At 49.2% G+C, this 19086-nt stretch overlaps 1 protein-coding gene and 1 pseudogene across 2 annotated transcripts; one reads left to right on the top strand and one right to left on the bottom strand.

Moving 5' to 3' along the window:
• Positions 1-743: 743 nt before the first annotated feature.
• Positions 744-1054, bottom strand: LOC308421785 (jupiter microtubule associated homolog 1-like; annotated as a pseudogene). Its single transcript has one exon. The product of its transcript is annotated as a jupiter microtubule associated homolog 1-like (transcript).
• Positions 1055-5001: 3947 nt separating this feature from the next.
• PROSER2 (proline and serine rich 2) lies at positions 5002-17787 on the top strand. The gene is made up of 3 exons (XM_080918428.1): positions 5002-5166; positions 14759-15011; positions 16454-17787. Exons 1-3 carry the CDS (start codon positions 5029-5031, stop codon positions 17467-17469), a joined length of 1407 nt encoding a protein of 468 aa, XP_080774554.1. The 5' UTR covers positions 5002-5028; the 3' UTR covers positions 17470-17787.
• Positions 17788-19086: the final 1299 nt, after the last annotated feature.

Raw genomic sequence — 19086 nt, 5'->3', positions numbered from 1 at the left:
TTTGGTTCATTATGTCTCTGCCTCCTTTTCTGATATCACAAGCGTTGTCTGCATCCTAGAACCATTTCTAACATTCCTCTTACCGTTTAGCTCAAAATACTTTCTGATATAGTTTCCAAGAGTTATTTAGAACTGAGTTATTTTAAGACTTTATGTATCTTTATGTGTATGCCGTGTGTGTGTGTGTGTGTGTGTGTGTGTGTGTGTGTGTGTGTTGTGTGTGTGTGTGTCCATCCTCTGAGGTCAGAAAAGGGCATTGGATCCTCAACATGGGACCTAAAGTCAGGTCTTCTGGAAGAGCAGGGAGAACTCTTAACAGCTGAGTCATCTCCCCAGCCCCAGGACTGTGTTCTTAGGGCTACATGTCTGGATTCTTCTAATTATCTTTGTTGGCTTGCAATACAGTTATATTGTCAAAAGAAAATCTCTTAATGTCAGAATTGGAATGTGCTAAGACTTGCTTTGCGACCCAGTGTGTCAGCCCTTTTCAGAATGTTTGCCATTTGTAGCAAGGATGGCCTCCTATTTTCCTGCCTCCTGTCTCAGCCTCCTGAGAACCGAGGTTATAGAGCACCGCCATACCTTGCAGATGGAATGTATACAATGTTGCTTTATCCCGGTATACTGTAGTGTAAACACTGGTTAGATCACTTCTAATGAAACAAATCTGAAAGATATACAGTGTCACCTGTGCAGTTCACAAGCAAGGAAAAATAGACAGGACAGAGTTCCAGCAGAAGAAGCTAACCCAGGACCAGGCTGCTCTCAGGAGAGTTTCTCCTGAATGGCGCTGGGGCCAGAGGCACTGGGCTGGGCACAGGAGCAGCGACCGGCTTCTCTTCCATCTGCGCCAGGTTGGAAGTCTGTCCACATTTCCATGTGTATCACCTTCTCCCTTGAGGGCTGAGAAATCCCCAGGGCTTGCTTCAGAAGACTTACTTCTCTGTGTTCAGGCAGCTCCGAATCTTCTCGGCCACCACTGGACTTGGCACCTGCTGACTTGGCCCAAGATGGGGGGGTTTTCTTTAGGTGTCCCGAAGATGTTAGACGCCATCTTGTTCTTCCTCACGGGCTGTTCTATTGGCTCATCAAAACCCAATGAAAAAAGGACCCACCACCTGGAGGCCGCAAAACCTGTTCCTGCTGTTAGGGTCCACACCCTTGAAGGTGGTAGTAGTGGTCACGGTGCAAAGGGGCGAGGTAGGCTAGTCCTGAAAATGCCGAGGGGGAACTGGGCCAACTGGCACAGACCACTCCACTGGCTCAAACAGCTGGGCTCCACGAGTTTCTGCCTAGATCACGTCTTTAACCATGTCGTTGGAGTCCTCTACAGTCCCGTTGATTGTGGGGAGGGGTTTAGAGTTGATTGCTTTACCGGAATAGTGGCATCCAAGTAGTGTGATCCAGCGTCATCGAGCCGGGAAAGTATAGGAAGGACAGGAAGGCAGTGAACATCAAGATGGGCGTGGCAGGTTGGCAGTGGGTCAGTGTGGGCAGCAGTGGCTCGATACTGGGGAGGGGGCTACGAAGAAGTGGGCGTGCTGCTGTTGGAAGTAAGGAGACTCTGCTGGGATGGCTGGATGGGAGTGTCAGGGGGCAGGAGGAGCCAACCGTGTCTTCAGAATTCTGTGCCTGTGAATGGGCCTTTGAGCGAAGAGGTCAGTAGCTTCCACAGACTCAGTAGCTCTCAGGTGCAGGATAGTGAGACATAGTCACTGGGTTGGTGTGTGTGCCTACTGGCTATTGACAAGTAGTAGGGTTGTGGAAGGAACGTTTACCCTCTGGGGCATGCAACATCCTTCTGGAATGTTCCTTTTTTTTTTTTTTTTATTCAGCAAATTCACTGAAGCTGGGTGGGGTAGGAGAGTATGGGGGGGGTGTCACTCGCCTCTTGGTCTTTTCCCCTCAGCTGGCTGCTGCCCTCCACGCTAAACTACGCTGGGCAGATGCAGCCACACTAAGATAATGAATGAATAACCGTGGCTTTGGCCTGTTCTCCTTGCTCAAAGGATAAAATGGGCTGGGGTGCTTTGAATGGAATGTAAACATGGGAAACACCAAAAAAATAGAGGAGACATGGTTGTATTTCTGGTCTTTGAGTTTTTCCTGAAGCTTGCTCTCCATCCCTGCAACTCTGAGGAGAGTCGGGTTCTTCTGCTCTCCCTAGACTCCCTTACTGCAGAGAGACCCTAGACTGGACAAGGACAGTAGGTATTTCCAAGTGGTAATTCCCTCATAAACCTATGATATGCTCAGCACTGCCGATCCGTCTGCTTCAGTCAAGGGTCCCTATCTCTGGTGTCCCCTTCCAGGCCGGATGGAGATTGCCTCTTTGCTCGCTCTTTTAGATGACAGTGGGCTGTATGCTCAGTTCTTAGGATGTCTCAAATTCTCAGTTCTTTTAGAAATCAATAGATAACGTCCAGGAGGCATGTGGAACTGTCCTCTTCTGTCCCCTTGGCCTTTATGAAGACCCTGCTTTCGCTTCCTCATACACAAAATGGGAGCGAGAACAGCCTATGGAAACCTAAGCATGCAGTTTCTTAGCTTTTAAAATGACAGCATCACATACAGAAAGGTGTCCGCTGGAAGGGCAGGGTAAGTCACCACCTCTCTGCCACACCACAAGGGCTCACGTGCTGCCCGCTGCCATCTCTGCCCAGATGGGCACAGTTCCAGAGCCTTCCCACAGGCCGGGGAGTTCTGAACTGTGTGGGTGAATCAGCACTTCCTATCTGCACCCTACCAGCATGCCCTCACCTTGCTGACTCCCGGGGAGGCTGCTGCACCACAGCCCCTCCCCTTTCCTTGGAGCTGTGATTCACTCACATCAGGACCCAGTCTGAGCTGAGTCAGTGGGTGGGACCCACAGGAAGGATGCAAGCATTAGCCTGCCTCCACTGCCTGGGCTGGCTCGCTTCGCCTGCCTCCAGCTGGTCCAGGAGCATGGCTGAGACACATACATCTCTCTGCCTTTGATGGGCTTTGCTGCCTTCACTGGCCCCTATTGTCAGCACTCTCGGTAGGTCTGCAGTGTGTTTATACTAGATGCATGTGTGCTAGAGTTTGACTCTTTTGAGACTGACTTCATCGGAGTTCAAGGCCCGCCTGGTCTACATAGCAAGCTATAGGTCAACCAGGGCTGCACAGTAAAACCCTCTCTCAAAACTATTTATATGGTCTTTGTCTCGTGTGTGTGTGTGTGTGTGTGTGTTCATGTGTTTATGTGTGTTTATATACAAGCGTACATGGATGAGGACATTTTCTTTATCCATGGATGGACATACAGGCTGATTGTATTTCCTGGCCATTGTGACTAGATCAGTGACTATCAACAGTACTGAGCATCAAGCTGGGCCACACCGTAGGAAGGATTGTTTTCAGTTTTGTGAGACACCCCACCACCACCATACTGATTCCCAAGGCAAGTTAGCCTCTCACCTACAGTGGATAAAGGTTCCTCTTTCTCATCTTTGCCAGCATGTGTTGTCATTGGTTTTCTGGGTGACCACTCTTCCAACTGGGCTGAGACAGACTCAGTACAGTTTTCCTTTTCATTCCCTTGATGGCTAAGGATGTTGAACGTGTCTAGAAATATGTGTTGGCCATTTGTAACTCTTCTTGGGAGACCTCTGTACAGTTACATATGCCAGATTTTTGCTTTATTTGGTTTGGTTTTTTGTTTTTTGACTGTGTGTGTTGTTCTGTTTAGGTTTCTGAGTAGCTTTTCATTTGTTTGTTGTTTGAGACCAGGTCTGACTCTGTAGCCGTGACTGGCCTGGAACTCACTGTGCAGACCAAGCTGACCTCAAACTGAGAGACCGGCCCTGCTCTGCCTCTAGAGTTCTGGGATTAAAAGTGTGTCACTATGCCTGGCTTGTTGAGGTTTCTCAGTTGGCTTTCTAGCTAATAATCCTGTCAGCCTGTCAAATGGATAGCTAGCTACAGTTGTCTCCAATTCCGTGGGCTCTCCCTCCTGATCATCTGTTTCTGTTGCAGAGCAGAAGACTTTTTATTGCATGACATCCCATTTGTCACCTGCTGACTAGAGTCCTGTTCAGAAAGTTCTTAGCTGTACTTGTTTTAAAATGTTTTCCTCTCAGCATAAGAGTTTTGGGGTCTTACTTTAAGGTCTCTGGTCCACTTGGGGTTATTTTTCATTCAGGGTCAGAGAGACGGATCTAGTTTCCGTTTTCTGTATGTGGATATTTCATTTTCCCAGCACTGTCTGTTAAAGAAGGATGTCTTTTTCGTGTGTGTGTGTGTGTCTGTGTGTGTGTGTCTACACACACACACAATTTTGGTATTTTTCTCAAAACTCACCAGGTTTATATTTGGATCTTACATACTGTCTGATTGATCCCAACATCTGTTTTTGTGTCAATATCATATTGGCTTTGTAATGTAATTTGGAATCAGGTATGATGGTACATTCAGCATTATTAATTGTGGGGATGGGCTAACTATGAAGGGGTGGAGGCCAGAGGACCCTGGGTGTCCTGATCTATCACCTTCCATCATGAGAGAGATTCTTACTGAACTTGGGTCACCAAGCCCTGGTAATCACCACTTTATTCCTGACCCCCAACACAGACACCATTGCACTAGCCTTTTTTTTTTTTAACTTAGTGCTGGGGTTTCAAACTCAGGTTCTCCTGTTTGCCCCTCAGGCCCTCTTACCCACTGAGCCTTCTCCCTAGGCCCAGCAAACCCTTATTTGCTTATCTGAGCTATTCTGTATTTTTAGATGCAATTTAAGATTGATTTTTTTGTAAAAACATTGTATTGAAATGATGAGATTGCATTGAATCTGTAGATTGCTTTTGGTAAGACAGCCATTTTCAGCGTGAATTCTTTCTGTCCGTGAGAGTGGGGCCGAGCCTCTACTATAGAGCGATCAGGCACAGTTCAGGCCACTAACTGCAGCTATGTTTTATTTCCCTAGAAGACCTCCTCCCCTGCCTCAGAATGGGACCCTGGCTCCCACCCTGTTTCCTGTGAGCTAGCTAGTGACAGCTGTGTGTGGGGATGCCTGGGAACCAGCAGAAACCAGAGTCTCTGGAGATGGATTCTGACATGTCGCCCAGCTACGGGCTTAGCGACTTGAGCCGAGGCAGCAGCCTGGAGAGCCGGAGCAGCAGTTCCCGGTCTAGAAGTTTCACCATGGTGAGTGGTTGCTTTCTTTCAAGCTTTGAGATGCTTTGGTTGGTTGATTTGGCCTCAGCCCTTCACCACTTTGAAGGATAGCTTACAAAGCCCCGTCGGATGTCTTGAAATTAGTCTCTGTGGACTGGCGGAGATTTCTTTTTAATCATAATAAATTCTGCACGTGGCTGTGGAACAAATCTGTGGCCACAGATAATATTTTAGAGCAGCTTAGCCTCAGAAAGGACCATGCCTGAAGGTACTGATAACCCGGGCCCGAGGGCAGGGGAACCATCCCAAAGGATAAAGATGCTCACTTTCAGACAGATTCAAGGATTTTCCAAAGCACAGGCTTTCTGATCCAGACCCTTACACGGCGTTAACAAACCCGAGAACTCTAGGTCTTGTTTGTTTTTTCAGATAGCACCCCATCTAGGACTCCCAAAGAAATCTTGGAATGGTAGCTACCTGTTCTCAACCTAACTTCAGTGGCAGGCTTGCTAAGCTACCTCATTGAAACATCTCATGTCCCATCCCCTCTGGAAGCAAAACCACATTTATAGTCTTGAGTTGTTGTTGTTTTTGAGACAGGGTTTCTCTGTGTAACAGCCCTGGCTGCCCTGAAACTTGCTTTGTAGACCAGGCTGGCTTTGAACTCTCAGAGATCTTCCTGGCTCTGCCTCCCAAGTGCTGGGATTAAAAGCTTGTGTCACCATGCCCAGCTTGAGTTCTTGTTCTTGATGTGTTTTTTTAAAGCCAGATCTGTCCAAGGACACATTGAAGCGTCTGCTAGAAAATAATGGGCTTTTGGAAGTTGTAAAGAGTAGAAAGGTCTTCATAGAGTTAATTCCTAAGGAATCTAACCCTCATCTATGCCCAGTTCTTTGAGGGTTTAGGGAACCCCACAATACTTCCTAATCATTTTCACCTATGACTTGGGCAAAAAACATTCCAATTCTCTGGCAAGGTTTTAAAATGTAATACTCAGTGATCTCTCACGAATCCCCCCAACTCCCAAAGCTAATGGACTTTATGTCCTATAGCCACCAATCTACCCACTTTTGCACACCCCTTAGTCACAGACCGAGGCTGGAGGACCGTTGAGCTGTGGGGACCACTCCTCTCATGGTGACTTTAGGCACAAGTGTACACAATGTCCCAGGATTTCGATTGATAAGCCATTTGCTTTGTGATTTCAAAAGGAAAGACGGGATGTGCAGACTGGTTAGTAAGTGACCCTGGGCTGCCTTCTTCCCTGAACCTGACCAGAAACTATTCTGGTCTAATGAGCTATTTAGAGACATGGCCAGAGAGCTTCTATTTAATCCATTAGACATTATTAGTAAATGCCTATTATGTACCAGAGCTGAAGGAAATTTGATTTTATCCGCGATCATATTGAGATGTGTATAGAGCTGGGGCGGTGTGGCATGGCTTATAAGAATCTCCGAACATCAGACAAATGCAAGATCAAGGACTCTGTTGCCAGTTTAAAGGCGTTTAAAGCCACCGAACTCAGCTCATCAGCCTTTGAAGCGATTCTCTGTCAGTTCTATGATCAAAACTGGACACAGACCTCATTCTTTGCTGGTTTACTTTCTTGACAGAAGTACAGGTTGAAGTTAGCCACAGTAAAAAAAAAAAAAAAAAAAAAAAAAAAAAAAAAAAAAAAAAAAGGAAAGAAAGAAAGAAGAAAGAAAAAAGATTACAACAGTGTCTAGTTAGAAATAAGCATAATTAAACCCTTGTTCTGCCGTAGGGAAATACCAAGTGTACCTAGGGTGGCCCTGCCTAGGTTGCCAGAGACAGCACAGCATTTAAGCTGCGAGTCGTCTCTCGGCCTGTATTCCGTTTTGGCATCGGTTTGCATAATTAAATCAGTGAAGCATCACGAAAATGTCAAGTAGGTCTTTGGTTTCTTTGAGAACATGTGATCTGCCTGGAGAGATGGCTTGGTGGTTAAAAGCACTGGCTGCTCTTCCAGAAGATCTGGGTTCAGTTCCCAGGACCCACATGGCAGCTCACAGCTATCTGTAACTCCAGTTTTAGGGGATCCAGCACCCTTTTCTGACATCCTAGGCACTAGACATGTGGTGTAAAACACCCATACACATAAAATAAAAGTAAATCTTGGAGAAAAAAAAAAGGCCATTCGATCATCAAATCAGAAACTTGGCTGCCTACCTGGGGACAAGCAGGAAAGAGTCTTGGTTCAGGTCTTCTTTCAAAACATTGGTTTGGTCACCTCTGCCTGCCTGCTGCCTGCCTGCTGCCTGCTGCCTGCCTGCTGCCTGCCTGCTGCCTGTCTGCTGCCTGCCTGCTGCCTGCCTGCTGCCTGCTGCCTGCTGCCTGCCTGCTGCCTGCCTGCTGCCTGCCTGCTGCCTGCCTGCTGCCTGCCTGCCTGCTGCCTGCCTGCTGCCTGCCTGCCTGCCTGCTGCCTGCTGCCTGCCTGCTGCCTGCTGCCTGCCTGCCTGCCTGCCTGCCTGCCTGCCTGCCTGCCTGCCTGCTGCCTGTCTGCTGCCTGCCTGCTGCCTCCCTGCCTGCTGCCTGCCTGCTGCCTGCCTGCCTGCCTGCCTGCCTGCCTGCTGCCTGCTGCCTGCTGCCTGCCTGCTGCCTGCTGCCTGCTGCCTGCCTGCTGCCTGCTGCCTGCTGCCTGCTGCCTGCCTGCTGCCTGCTGCCTGCTGCCTGCCTGCTGCCTGCTGCCTGCTGCCTGCCTGCTGCCTGCTGCCTGCCTGCCTGCCTGCCTGCTGCCTGCCTGCTGCCTGCCTGCTGCCTGCCTGCCTGCTGCCTGCTGCCTGCTGCCTGCTGCCTGCTACCTGCCTGCCTGCCTGCCTGCCTGCCTGCCTGCTGCCTGCTGCCTGTCTGCTGCCTGCTGCCTGCCTGCTGCCTGCTGCCTGCCTGCCTGCCTGCTGCCTGCTGCCTGCTGCCTGCCTGCTGCCTGCCTGCTGCCTGCCTGCCTGCCTGCCTGCCTGCTGCCTGCCTGCCTGCCTGCCTGCCTGCCTGCCTGCCTGCCTGCATGTCTGCCTGCCTGCCTGCCTGCTGTCTGCCTGCTGCCTGCCTGCTGCCTGCTGCCTGCTGCCTGCTTCCTGCCTACTGCCTGCCTGCCTGCCTGCTGCCTGCCTGCCTGCTGCCTGCCTGCTGCCTGCCTGCTGCCTCCCTGCTGCCTGCCTGCTGCCTGCCTGCTGCCTGCTGTCTGCCTCCCTGCCTGCTGCCTGCCTGCCTCCCTGCCTGCCTGCCTGCCTGCTGCCTGCCTGCTGCCTGCTGCCTGCCTCCCTGCCTGCTGCCTGCCTGCCTCCCTGCCTGCCTGCCTGCCTGCCTGCTGCCTGCCTCCCTGCCTGCTGCCTGCCTGCCTCCCTGCCTGCCTGCCTGCCTGCCTGCTGCCTGCCTGCCTCCCTGCCTGCTGCCTGCTGCCTGCCTGCCTGCTGCCTGCCTGCTGTCTGCCTGCTGCCTGCTGTCTGCCTGCTGCCTGCCTGCCTGCCTGCCTGCCTGCCTGCTGCCTGCCTGCTGCCTGCCTGCCTGCCTGCCTGCCTGCCTGCCTGCTGCCTGCTGCCTGCTGCCTGCCTGCTGCCTGCTGCCTGCTGCCTGCTGCCTGCCTGCTGCCTGCTGCCCGCAAGTCTTACCACAAAGCCCAGGCTGGCACAGAATTGACTACATGTAGCTCACACTAGCCCCAAACTTGCCACGATCTTCCTGCTTCAGTCCAAGTTACATGATCACAGGCACATGCTCTTTGTTCTTTCTGGTCCCTTTGTGCATTCTTCAGGTTGTAACTCAACTAAGTGGGGAGGGGGGCAAGGAAAGCCTAACTTAATCATCGGAGTAAAAGCCAGGTGTTTTTAGGTAGAGGTCATTTTAGAGTGCGTATCGTACGCCTTCTCGGGTCTTAGTTCAACTAAAGGTTTGGTTTATGTTTCCTCCTTTCTCTAATACCCTTCTCCTCCCTGCCCACCGCACACTCCTGTTCCTAATGGGTTCTTACATAGGTCTGTCTGTACTATTGACTCTGTAAGTATTACGGTCATCCATTTGCAGTGTGTCGTAGGCTGAGGAGCTGGCTCGGTGGGCAAAGTACTTGCCATGCAAGTGTCAGTCCCCAGGTCAAATCCCAGGATCCTTTGTAAAGCCGAGTACAGTAGTGTGTTCCTGCAACCTCAGTGCTCCCACTGTGTGGTGCAAGGCACAGACAGAGAGTCAGGGGCCAGTTAGCCTGGTGTGCATAGCAGCAAACAAGAGAGCCAAACAAGATAGAGGATTGACCTTCATATGCCCGCCATGCACACACACACACACACACACACACACACACACAGAGGAGAAGTTTGTCATCTACCTTCAAAAACTTCCTCTAGGGGTAGGACTTGGTGGCACATGCCTTTAGTCTCAGCACTCAGGAGAGGCAGAGCCAGGTTGATCTCTGTGAGTTTGAGGCCAGCCTGGTCTACATCGTGAGTTCCAGGACATTCAGGGCAACATAGAGAAACCCTGTCTCAAAAAAGAAGTACCAAGTGATGGGTTTCATTGTGACATTTCCCACTGTCATCTGCTTTTATCTGGGTGTCCCCTCAGTTCGAATTAGACCAGAGACCTCGGTCTTTCTATTTTATAGCAGCAAATAGCGGTCATTGGCAAGGCTTTGTTCTCTGTGGGTGGCTTGTCCAGTGCACGGTCTTATTATCCAGTATTCTTGGCATTTGGAGTTTTCTGATTTGAAAATTAGTTTTTAAATTATTTCTTTAAAAGCCATTAACACACCATTGTGGTGGGGGGGAGCAGTGGGTTGTTTCATTTGTCTTGAGGCGGAGTTTCCCTCAGAGACTTGAAAGCATTACCTGAAGTTGACGAACTGAGCCAAAAATAAATGAGAGATGGTTTTTCTAGACAGTGTTTTTAGCATCTGAAAATTGGTACATTAAAAATTACATGCTGGTAGTGGTGGTGGACACCTTTGATCCCAGCACTCGAGACAGAGGCAGGCAGATCTCCAAGTTCAAGGCTAGCCTGGTTTACAGAGTGAGATCCAGGATAACCAAGGCCACACTTAGAAACCCTGTCTCAAAAAAAAAAAAAAAAAAAAAAAAAAAAAAAAGTAACATTTATGGAAAGGGACTTTGTAAAAAACAACAACAACAAAAACCTCTGTCAGTCAGTCTAACCTTCCTGACTAATGCAGATAAACTTAATTTTAAAATAATTTACTGTCCCAATAAATAGGACATTTATATGTGTCTTCATTTCCTAAGTGATTAAATGATCAAAACCAGAGGCTGGGTAGGGTAGGGATGGGGAGAGATATCTCAGTGGTACTAAGTCACAGTCAGTTAGAAACAAGTTCTGGTGTGTCATTGTGCAGCTGACAGTGACAGTGTGCACCGCACCGTGCTTGTGAAGCCGGGAAGAAAAGATTTTGAATGTTTTCACCATAGTGAAAAATGGTTAAAGATATGTCTCTCGGGCCTGGTTTGGTATCACGTGGGATCCCCACAAAGACACACAATTCTTATATTTCATGTATCAGTTAAGATGGTTTCTGTGAGCGTACAGAGATCAGCAGTTAGTTCTAGAATATTTTCATCTCCTCCAGAGAAATCTCTGTCTGTTCACAGTCTCCGTCCATGCCTGGCTCCACTCCCCAGGCCAAAACTTCCTTTCTGATTCTGGGTATATCTCAGGCCTCTCCCTGCCCAGCATCTCCCTCAAGACCAAGAATGTCTTCCTTTTACATGCCTGTCGGAGGCATTGTTCAGCATCTTCCAGAATAGGAGTAAACAGGAACCATCTTGGCCTGGTACCAAGTGTCTCCTTTTGTGGTCCTGGTACACCTTGCTCCAATGCCTAGCCTTGCCATCTTTCTCTTCCACACATGCAGAGTCCCCGTTCACTGGGAGAAAGCTTCAAGTCTTATAAGTGAGGCAACATACTAAATCCATGGCATGTTTGACCTTGCAGGGTCCAGGTCTCCAGGCTAGTCTGATGACAGTTACAGCATGCCATTTACCCATAGAGAAGACCTTCGGGTTGAAGATGCAAGGGTCTGAGTGACCTGGGGGTCTTGTCTTTGAGCAGATCGGCTGGGGCCGGTTTGTACCTCACGTTGTGTAATTACCAGGAGAGAGAGAGAGAGAGAGAGAGAGAGAACTCCTAGGTGTACTACCCATGAGCCTCTCTGCAGTATCTGTCAGTACTTGCTAGGATAGGATTATGTAGGGCAGGCTAAAGAGAAGGCAAGCAAGGGAGTCAGTTTGGTTAGGCTTGGCCCCTTGGTGAAGTAAGATCCTTGGGGAGTCATGCCCGGCCTTTCCATGCAGCCGTGAGCAGCCATGTGAGGAGCAGCCTCCTAAACCTGTTTGCCAGATGCTGGTAGCTTTCAGGTAGGATTAGACACGGCTCTGATAGTCCATCCTTTTGCTCTTTGATGTATTCGAGTGTTTTGCCTGCATGTGTGTTTGTACGCCACATGTGTGCCTGCTGCTTGTGGAGGTCAGAAGAAGGAATTGGATCCCCCGGAACTGGTGTTACAAACAGCTGTTGAGCCACTGTGTGGGTGCTGGGAATCAAACCCGGGACCTCTGCGAGAACAAGTGCTAACCACTGAGCTGCCTTTCCAGTCCCCTTACTTTGTCCTTCTCTGGTGGGAAATTGGAATGTGTCTTAAGCTGAAGGTCCATTTTTAGGACCTTGCCTTTGAAATGTTTATATTTATTTGATAGAGCTGAGGGTAGAACTCAGGGCCTTGAACATCCTAGGCTATCCTTGAGCTAGACGCTGAGCCAGGCTGGTGCAATTTCTGTTCTACTGAACAACGAAGGAGAAGGTACCTAACCAAAGTAGACTCAAAAAGTCATGCATAGGGTTGGGGAGAGAATCATAGTTCACGTGCGTACTAGTTAACTATAGTTAATGGCTGCGGACAAACAGTCTCATATCCCACACCTAGGGTTAAAACAAAAACACATCGACATAACATAGTTAGGTTTAAGTAAAAAAAATTCTCACAACAGTTCTCAGCATCCACAGCAGGTAGCTTACAGCTGCCTGCAACTATAGCGCCAGGGGATCCAGCGCCCTCTTCTGGCCTCAATGGTTTCTGCACTCATGTTCACACATACCCTCCAAACACACACATACACACAGCCCCACTGAAATGGTCTGCATCAAGGTCACAGTAGGGGAGAAAGCATGCGTATATTTCTCTCGATTTTGTGTTTTGGCAGTGGAGGCCCAACACCTGTGTAATGTCATCTCTGTCTGGCACCCTGACAGAATCTAACAGGTGAAACTTCACTAGGGAGGTCTTTATTATGCCAAGAGCCCTGATGGTTTCAAATTTGCAGTGCTTGTGTTGAAACAGTGCATGAGCTGGGGGCTTAGTGACACATGCCTTTAATCCCAGGACTTGGGAGAGACATGGAGGCAGGAGGATATCTGTGAGTTTGAGGCCAGCCTGATCTACATAGCAAGTTCCAGGACAGCTACACAGAGAGACCTTGTAAGACAAGAAGACAAAAAGGATGAGAACTGTGTCATACAGTGGCTGAAGGCACCCGTATGGGATGTGTGGGGGATGTAGGAGCCAGGCAGTCCAGCAAAAGGAGTGTGGTAAAGAGAAGAGGAAGGAAGCCCATACATTCTGACACTCAGATGTCCCCACCAGTGTGTGTGTGTGACTTTATTTTATTTTATTTAATGTATATAGGTGTTTTGTTTGCATGTATGTTCATGTACCACGTGTGTTCCTGGTGCTCACAGAGGTCAGGAGAGGGCATCAGCTCCCCTAGAACTAAAGTTACCGATGGTTGTAACATCTGTGCTAGGGACCAGACCTATGTCCTCTATACGACCAAAAAGTGTCCTTAACTACTGAGACTTCTCTCCTGTCACATACACACACATGTACTTACACGTGCGTATGCACTTTTAATGACCAAAAGGCCACTGGGTTTTCTTAGACACTGTGTTCTAGGCATCAGAAGGTCAAAACCAATGTACATGGTAGAGAGGCATTTTGGTTACAGTAACTCCCTGTGGGATTCAAGAAAACATGCAAGCCTTCATATTCAGTGTAAAGTCTAATGGAGATGAAGGGTCTGGTGTTCAGTAGCTATAGTGCAAGAGAGATGTTACACGAGGAACCAGTTCTGCTTTTCAGAAAACTCACAAGTCCCCCCTTCCCGTAGTCACTGCTCCCATATCGTTAGCCCTCGCCACTGTTTCAAAAATATAGACTGACATTTCTTTCCTGTTTTTAAAATTCTGAATTATGTGTATATGTGGTGGCGGTGAGGCGTATGTGCACGTAAGTGCGGTGTCTGGTGAGGTCAGAAGAGGGCACCAGATGTCCTGAAGATAGAGTCCTGGGCAGTTGTGAGCTGCCCAACTGGGTGCTGGGAACTGGTCTCAGGTCCTCTGGAAGATCGCTACGTAAGTGATGTATTTTAGCCCCTGGCTGAAGTTTCTGATGTGGGAAGTGTTGACTGGCTCCAACTGTACATTCATACTGCCGAGTCCACACCTTGAAAGAATCCTTTCCCGGCTCTCCAGTCCTTCAGGTTTCCCCCTGCCAAAGGCTCTTAGAGTGCTCTGTCTGGACAGGACATCCTTTGGGCTTCATTGCCTTGCCTCCATTTCCTGTTCCGGTTCTCCCCATCAGCTCAGCTTCACCGTCTCTACTACAAACTCCTTAAGAGCAAGCCCTTCATTTTCTGCTTCGATGACCTGGTTGTCTCTGAGGGAGACCTCCCGCCAGCTCTACCCTTCATCAGCTTCACTGTATTCCTGGCTGGGCTCAATCACCCAGGACCATGTTGGCTCTAGGCTCTCCCAGCTGCAGACGTAAAAGCAACATTCTTTCTTCTTTCACCGACTTTCCTCTGCTTTCTGAATTTCCTTTGTTGCTGCGGGGTTTGTTTGTTGGTTTGTGTTGCTTTTGGTTTTTTGGTTTGGTTGGGTTTTTTGTTTTTTTGAGACAGGGTTTCTTTATGCAACTGTGCTGAAACTTGCTCTGTAGAACAGGCTGGCCACAAACTCATCAGAGATCCACCTGCCTTTGCCTCCCTAGTGCTGGGATTAAAGGTACATACAACCACTATTTTCCTGTTATTTTTTTTAAGACTCGTGATTTGTGGTTAGGTAAGGAAATCTTCCGGACATCTGGTGCCAGGCTTGATTGACAGTTAAGAGCACTTGTTCTTGTGGAAGACCTGGGTTCGATTCCCAGCAAGAAATCCAGCACCACCGTACACAAACATATCTTCAGACAAAATACACCATAAACATAACATTAAAGAAAGATATTTTTTCAAACAAATTAATAAGACCCCTTACTGTTTTAGCCACATGAGTTCAGTCCAGTGCGTCACTAGGAGTCTCCCTTGATAAATGTGGAGGCAATAGTGGGGGGTGGAGGGAGGCCTCAGGTTTTCTGCATCCCTTGACAGTATCATTTTTGTTTTTGATTAGGTAAAACAGTGAGAGACTTACAGGTCACATGACAGTGGGGTAACCCAAATGGCAGGGGCCCTCTGGGATACAGGGAAGTCTTCCCTCTTCTAGGTATCAATTCCTGCTTGTTGTGACTTTCTCTTGGTTGACATCGCTGCTGCTTATTTCCGTGCAGGATGACGAGAGCCTGAAGCACCTCACGCACGAGGAAAAGGACGTCATCCTGTTCTTTGAGGAGACTCTCGATTCCCTGGAGTATGATCTTGACGAGCAAGCGCTGTGCGACAGTGGCATTCACTGCCACTCTCCACAGTCGCTGGAAGAGAGCCCAGCCAGTCACTCTGAGCCCGAGGATGTCATCGACCTGGTACAGCCAGCACCTGTGTCCGGGGAAGCCGAGAGCCTTCCAAATGGGCCTCACGGAGCAGGTGAGCTGCGGCATGTGGGTCCCGACACCTTTGACTTGGTTTGGTGGCTCACTCCATACACGTTCACGCTTCCTGCTCCGTTTGTCTGTGCTAGTCGGTACAGACACTCTTAAACGTGTCTAGAAAGGAGTCTTTCCAGCAAGGGAACTCTGAAAGGAAAGGAATAGAAGAGTAAAGGAGAGAGAAGACCAGATAAGCATATAGGTGTGTGGGGGGGGGGTGTTAGATGTTGAGGGGAGCACTTGATTTATGCTGCAATATTAGATCCCATTTCTAAATTATGGCTCTCTGGGGCAGTCAAGAAAGCTCACAGAAGGTTCTAGCTAGCACTGAGCAGTATCAACCAGTAGACAAAGCTCATGCCCGTTGAGTTATGGGTAGAGCCGGAAGGAAATGGTCAGTGGAGTTTTCTTACAGCCTTTATTTGCTAATGGGAACTTATATTTAAAAACACGGAGGCACATAGGACATGCAGGACAAGAAAGAAGAGAGAAAACACACGTGTACACACAGGCTGTCAACACTGGTGTTCATCCTAAGCTTTGGCAGTGAGGGGTGTCTCCATGAGATAACATGTCACTGTACAGCCCAGGCTGGCCTGGAGCTTGAGCTCAGACTGACGCCTCTCAAGGGCTGACCTCACAATCTATACCACCATTCTTAGCTTACATACATCTTCTTTTGAAGCATTACTCAGAATCTGGCGTGGTGTGGATTCCATATAAAAAGAGAGCGTGGTTCGCAGCCAACCCCGAGGGAGGAAACATTGAATTTTGCGCTTCTGCATTGAAGCACAGTTCCTAAAGTAAGCTGAACCTACTGATCCTTTAAAACAGATTAGATTACGTAATCACACCAAAGAAAACAGGTTTGGAAAAATTAGCCCGTGTGCCCAGCAATTCTCTAACCTACTATTTTCACAGCCTTTCTGATTGGTTTTTCTGAGGCAGGGTCTCTTTACATAATCCTGGAACTCACTGTGTAGACCAGGCTGGCCTTGAACTCGTAGAGATCCACCTGCCTCTGCCTTTTGAGTACTAGGATTCAAGGTGGGTGCCCCTAACCTCCACTTGGTGTTTCCTTTGTACAGAGACATTGTTTGCCTCATGAGGTGGTCATAGCTTGACTTCGGGTGGAGGGGGTGGTGTCACATGCCCCCAAGGTGATGGCTCCTTAGAAGCACACCTTTCCAGACTGCTTCCTAACTGGATGTTTCTGGCACTAGATAATCACCACCCTGTCAGGAATCTATTGGTTCTGAATGTTTGGCCCTGAGAATAAATGGACTGCCTCCTCAGTAGTCCATGCGACAGGACCAGCATTTTGATTAGACATGTAGAGGTTCACAGGTCCCACTGTGGCTCTCTGGAGTAGAATGGGCAGGAGAATGCACCTACTTTTATTGAGGCAAAAAACTCATCAAGTCTCTCTTTTCCTTTCAGGAACCCCATCTGCAAAGCAGAGCACTCCATTTCTCGAAGGCGGGAAACAAGTCGCTGAAAATTCCCTGCCATCACCAGACTCCAGGGGTCCTGAGGTGCCTCCTCTGCCACCCTCCCTGCCTGTCCCTGCTCCCTCTGCCCCGCGAAAGGAGCTGAGGTCCCCCTCTCCTCCAGCAGAGCATCCCAAACTGCTCCGTTCTGTGCCCACTCCACTGGTGATTGCTCAGAAAATTTCTGAGAAGTTGGCCGGAAATGAAGCCCTGTCCCCCACATCTCCCTCTAAAGAAAGCAGGGAATGGAGGACGCCGACTTCTCCAGCCTCTCGGAATGGGGACCACGTCGGCGTGTGGCACCGACACACGGTCCAGCCGGCACCCAAGGTCCATCGCTTCCCCAGCAACATAAGCGTGACCAACAGCGCGGGCAAGGACTTCAACAAGACCATCTCCAGGGCGGCTGTCAATGTGCAGGAGCGCAAGGCCCAGGTCCTGGCCAACATCAATGGCATGTCCTTCATCGCTGCGGGTGACACGTCATCGGAAGAGCGGTGGCAGAAGGCGGAGGAGCAGAGGGGTGGCTTTGCGGATGGAGCACGCACCCTGGGCAGAGTGGGCATGGCCGGGGAGCCCGGGGCGCTGCGTGCAGGAGTCCCAGTCAGGGCGCAGCAGTCCCGGGCTGTGCAGACGGAGCAGCCGCCGGCGCTGGCCAATGGCTTCCAGAGCGTGCACGAGGCCCTGCGCAGCGAGCCCAGCTCCTTCGTCCCCACCAGCAAGACCATCACCTTCCGGCCAGACCCCGCCGTGACCGGCAAGCTGGCGCGCCAGAATGCCAGCCGCAGCCTGTACGAACCACGCCCGGACGGCAGCCAGGATGCTCGCAAGCGCACAGGCTCGCTCCCCCGGGCGGTGGGCTTCCGGCCGCAGGGCATCACGGTGCAATTCACCGGCCGTGGCTCCACCGAGGAAGCACGGCGCGAGGCTCTGCGCAAACTCGGGCTACTGAAGGAGAACTTGTGAGGGCCGTGGGTGGGACTGCTGGAGTGGCCGGGGTAGAACTTGTGTGCCCGCACTGGGGTGTCCCGTTCTGTAAGCACAGGGACTGGGTGACACAAAGTGCTGCATGTCAGGAAAGAAGCTCGTGCCCCAATCCCTGTGCTCAGCGCAGCCAGCGTGAAGTCAAAACGCCAGCAGGGCAAGGACCCCAACCCAACCCCCCGACCCCAGCTGTCCCTTTTCTTTCCCGGGGTCCCAGAATAACTTTAGGACCTATGGGCTTCCATGACTTAGATTTGGAAGGACCACCTTGGCTTGACTTGGTCCAAACTCTCTCATCTGGCTTTTATCCCACGGACCGGACTTGAAAGCCAGTATAGCTCTCTTGACACTCAGGATCCCCGCTCCTCTTCGAAAATAAAAAAAAAAAAAAGGAAAGCTTGTTAAATTTTTATAGTGTCATTATACACGTTGAGATCTAGTTGTGTGTTTTGATTTTGAAGGGTGAAAGTAGGCACCTTACCGATCAGTTTGTTTCTTGACATGATTTTGTTTGCCCCGTTTTCTTAACTGAAAACTAAATGAGCCCGTTAGGGTAAATTTTGCGGTAATTTTGAATTGTGAGAGTGGAAAATGAGGTCGGGTTTGGAAAAGGTGGTAATATTGAGAAAGCAAGTCTCATTTGATTCACTAAAATCCGCCTCCTGGGATGTGTGTGTGACGTGTATAACTACACACTTCCATGCTAACGTACGCATGTGCACTGTGCTCCGTGTATGCACATTTGCTATTCAGTATCCGTTTTTGAAGACACCATTATCTAACTACAGCATCTGAACACTTCCTTCCCTCTACCGGACACCTCGGCATTGTGATGAGACTCTTAAGAATTCTTCCTATTATGGAAGTCAGCTGAGGATACAAGAGCCCCGAGTACTTTTTCTGTAACAGTATGCTCTGTTCCCAATTAGAGCAGTGTTTCCTGATTTCAAATAAGCAAGATAGTTCCTGTTTTTACTTACTTTTTTTTTTTTTTTAAGAATTTAAAGGAACATTAAAACCGTTGTCACCTCACTAGCCCTGTGTTACGAGGTAGCTAGAAAACAGAAGAAAAAGATCTGGTTGGTTATGCTTCATAAGCGGTGATTTGAAGGAGAGCACTGAACTGAGTTATGCGGCAGAAAGTTTCCTTTTCTCCCAGATTTTGTCTTGTGTCCGCGTTGTTCTTATCAAAACCGTTTAAGGCTGGAGTCTCAAACTTATAAAAATAGCTAGGGGAGGGTTGGTCGGAGAGCCACACCCTTCTGCCTGTGGGTCCTGACAGCACTCGCTGAAACAGCCCATTTCTTTTCCCACCGAGTATCACAGATCCAGCTTCTGAGCGAGCTGTTGAAAGACACACTCACGGCACTCCACTAAGCTTGTAAGGTACATAGGATGAACGATTGGGTTTGGTTTCTTTGGAACCAAGGTCTAGCAACTCGCTCAGCTGTTGCTTTCCCGAAATCATCTGGAACATTTTAAAATCTTAATTTAAAGAGGGGCTTTAAGACTCCTTTTGACAAAGTGAAGGTCTCGATACAGCTGTTACAGGTCCTTTATAGACAGTGATTTCCTTTTATCTTTTTCTACGATCATATT

This window comes from Micromys minutus, assembly GCF_963924665.1.
Source record: "Micromys minutus genome assembly, chromosome: 6".
In the NCBI taxonomy this organism is placed as follows: Eukaryota; Metazoa; Chordata; class Mammalia; order Rodentia; family Muridae; genus Micromys; species Micromys minutus.
The sequence above is the reverse complement of the archived record's forward strand: the minus strand, read 5'-3'. Positions and strand labels throughout refer to the sequence as shown.

What these genes read in the sequence shown, in the direction of transcription:
- PROSER2 (XM_080918428.1), top strand. Translation starts at nt 5,029, where the DNA reads ATGCCTGGGAACCAGCAGAAACCAGAGTCTCTGGAGATGGATTCTGAC. An exon ending in GGTCTAGAAGTTTCACCATG is followed by an intron (nt 5,167 to 14,758) that starts GTGAGTGGTTGC and finishes ATTTCCGTGCAG; the next exon opens with GATGACGAGAGCCTGAAGCA. An exon ending in AAATGGGCCTCACGGAGCAG is followed by an intron (nt 15,012 to 16,453) that starts GTGAGCTGCGGC and finishes TTTTCCTTTCAG; the next exon opens with GAACCCCATCTGCAAAGCAG.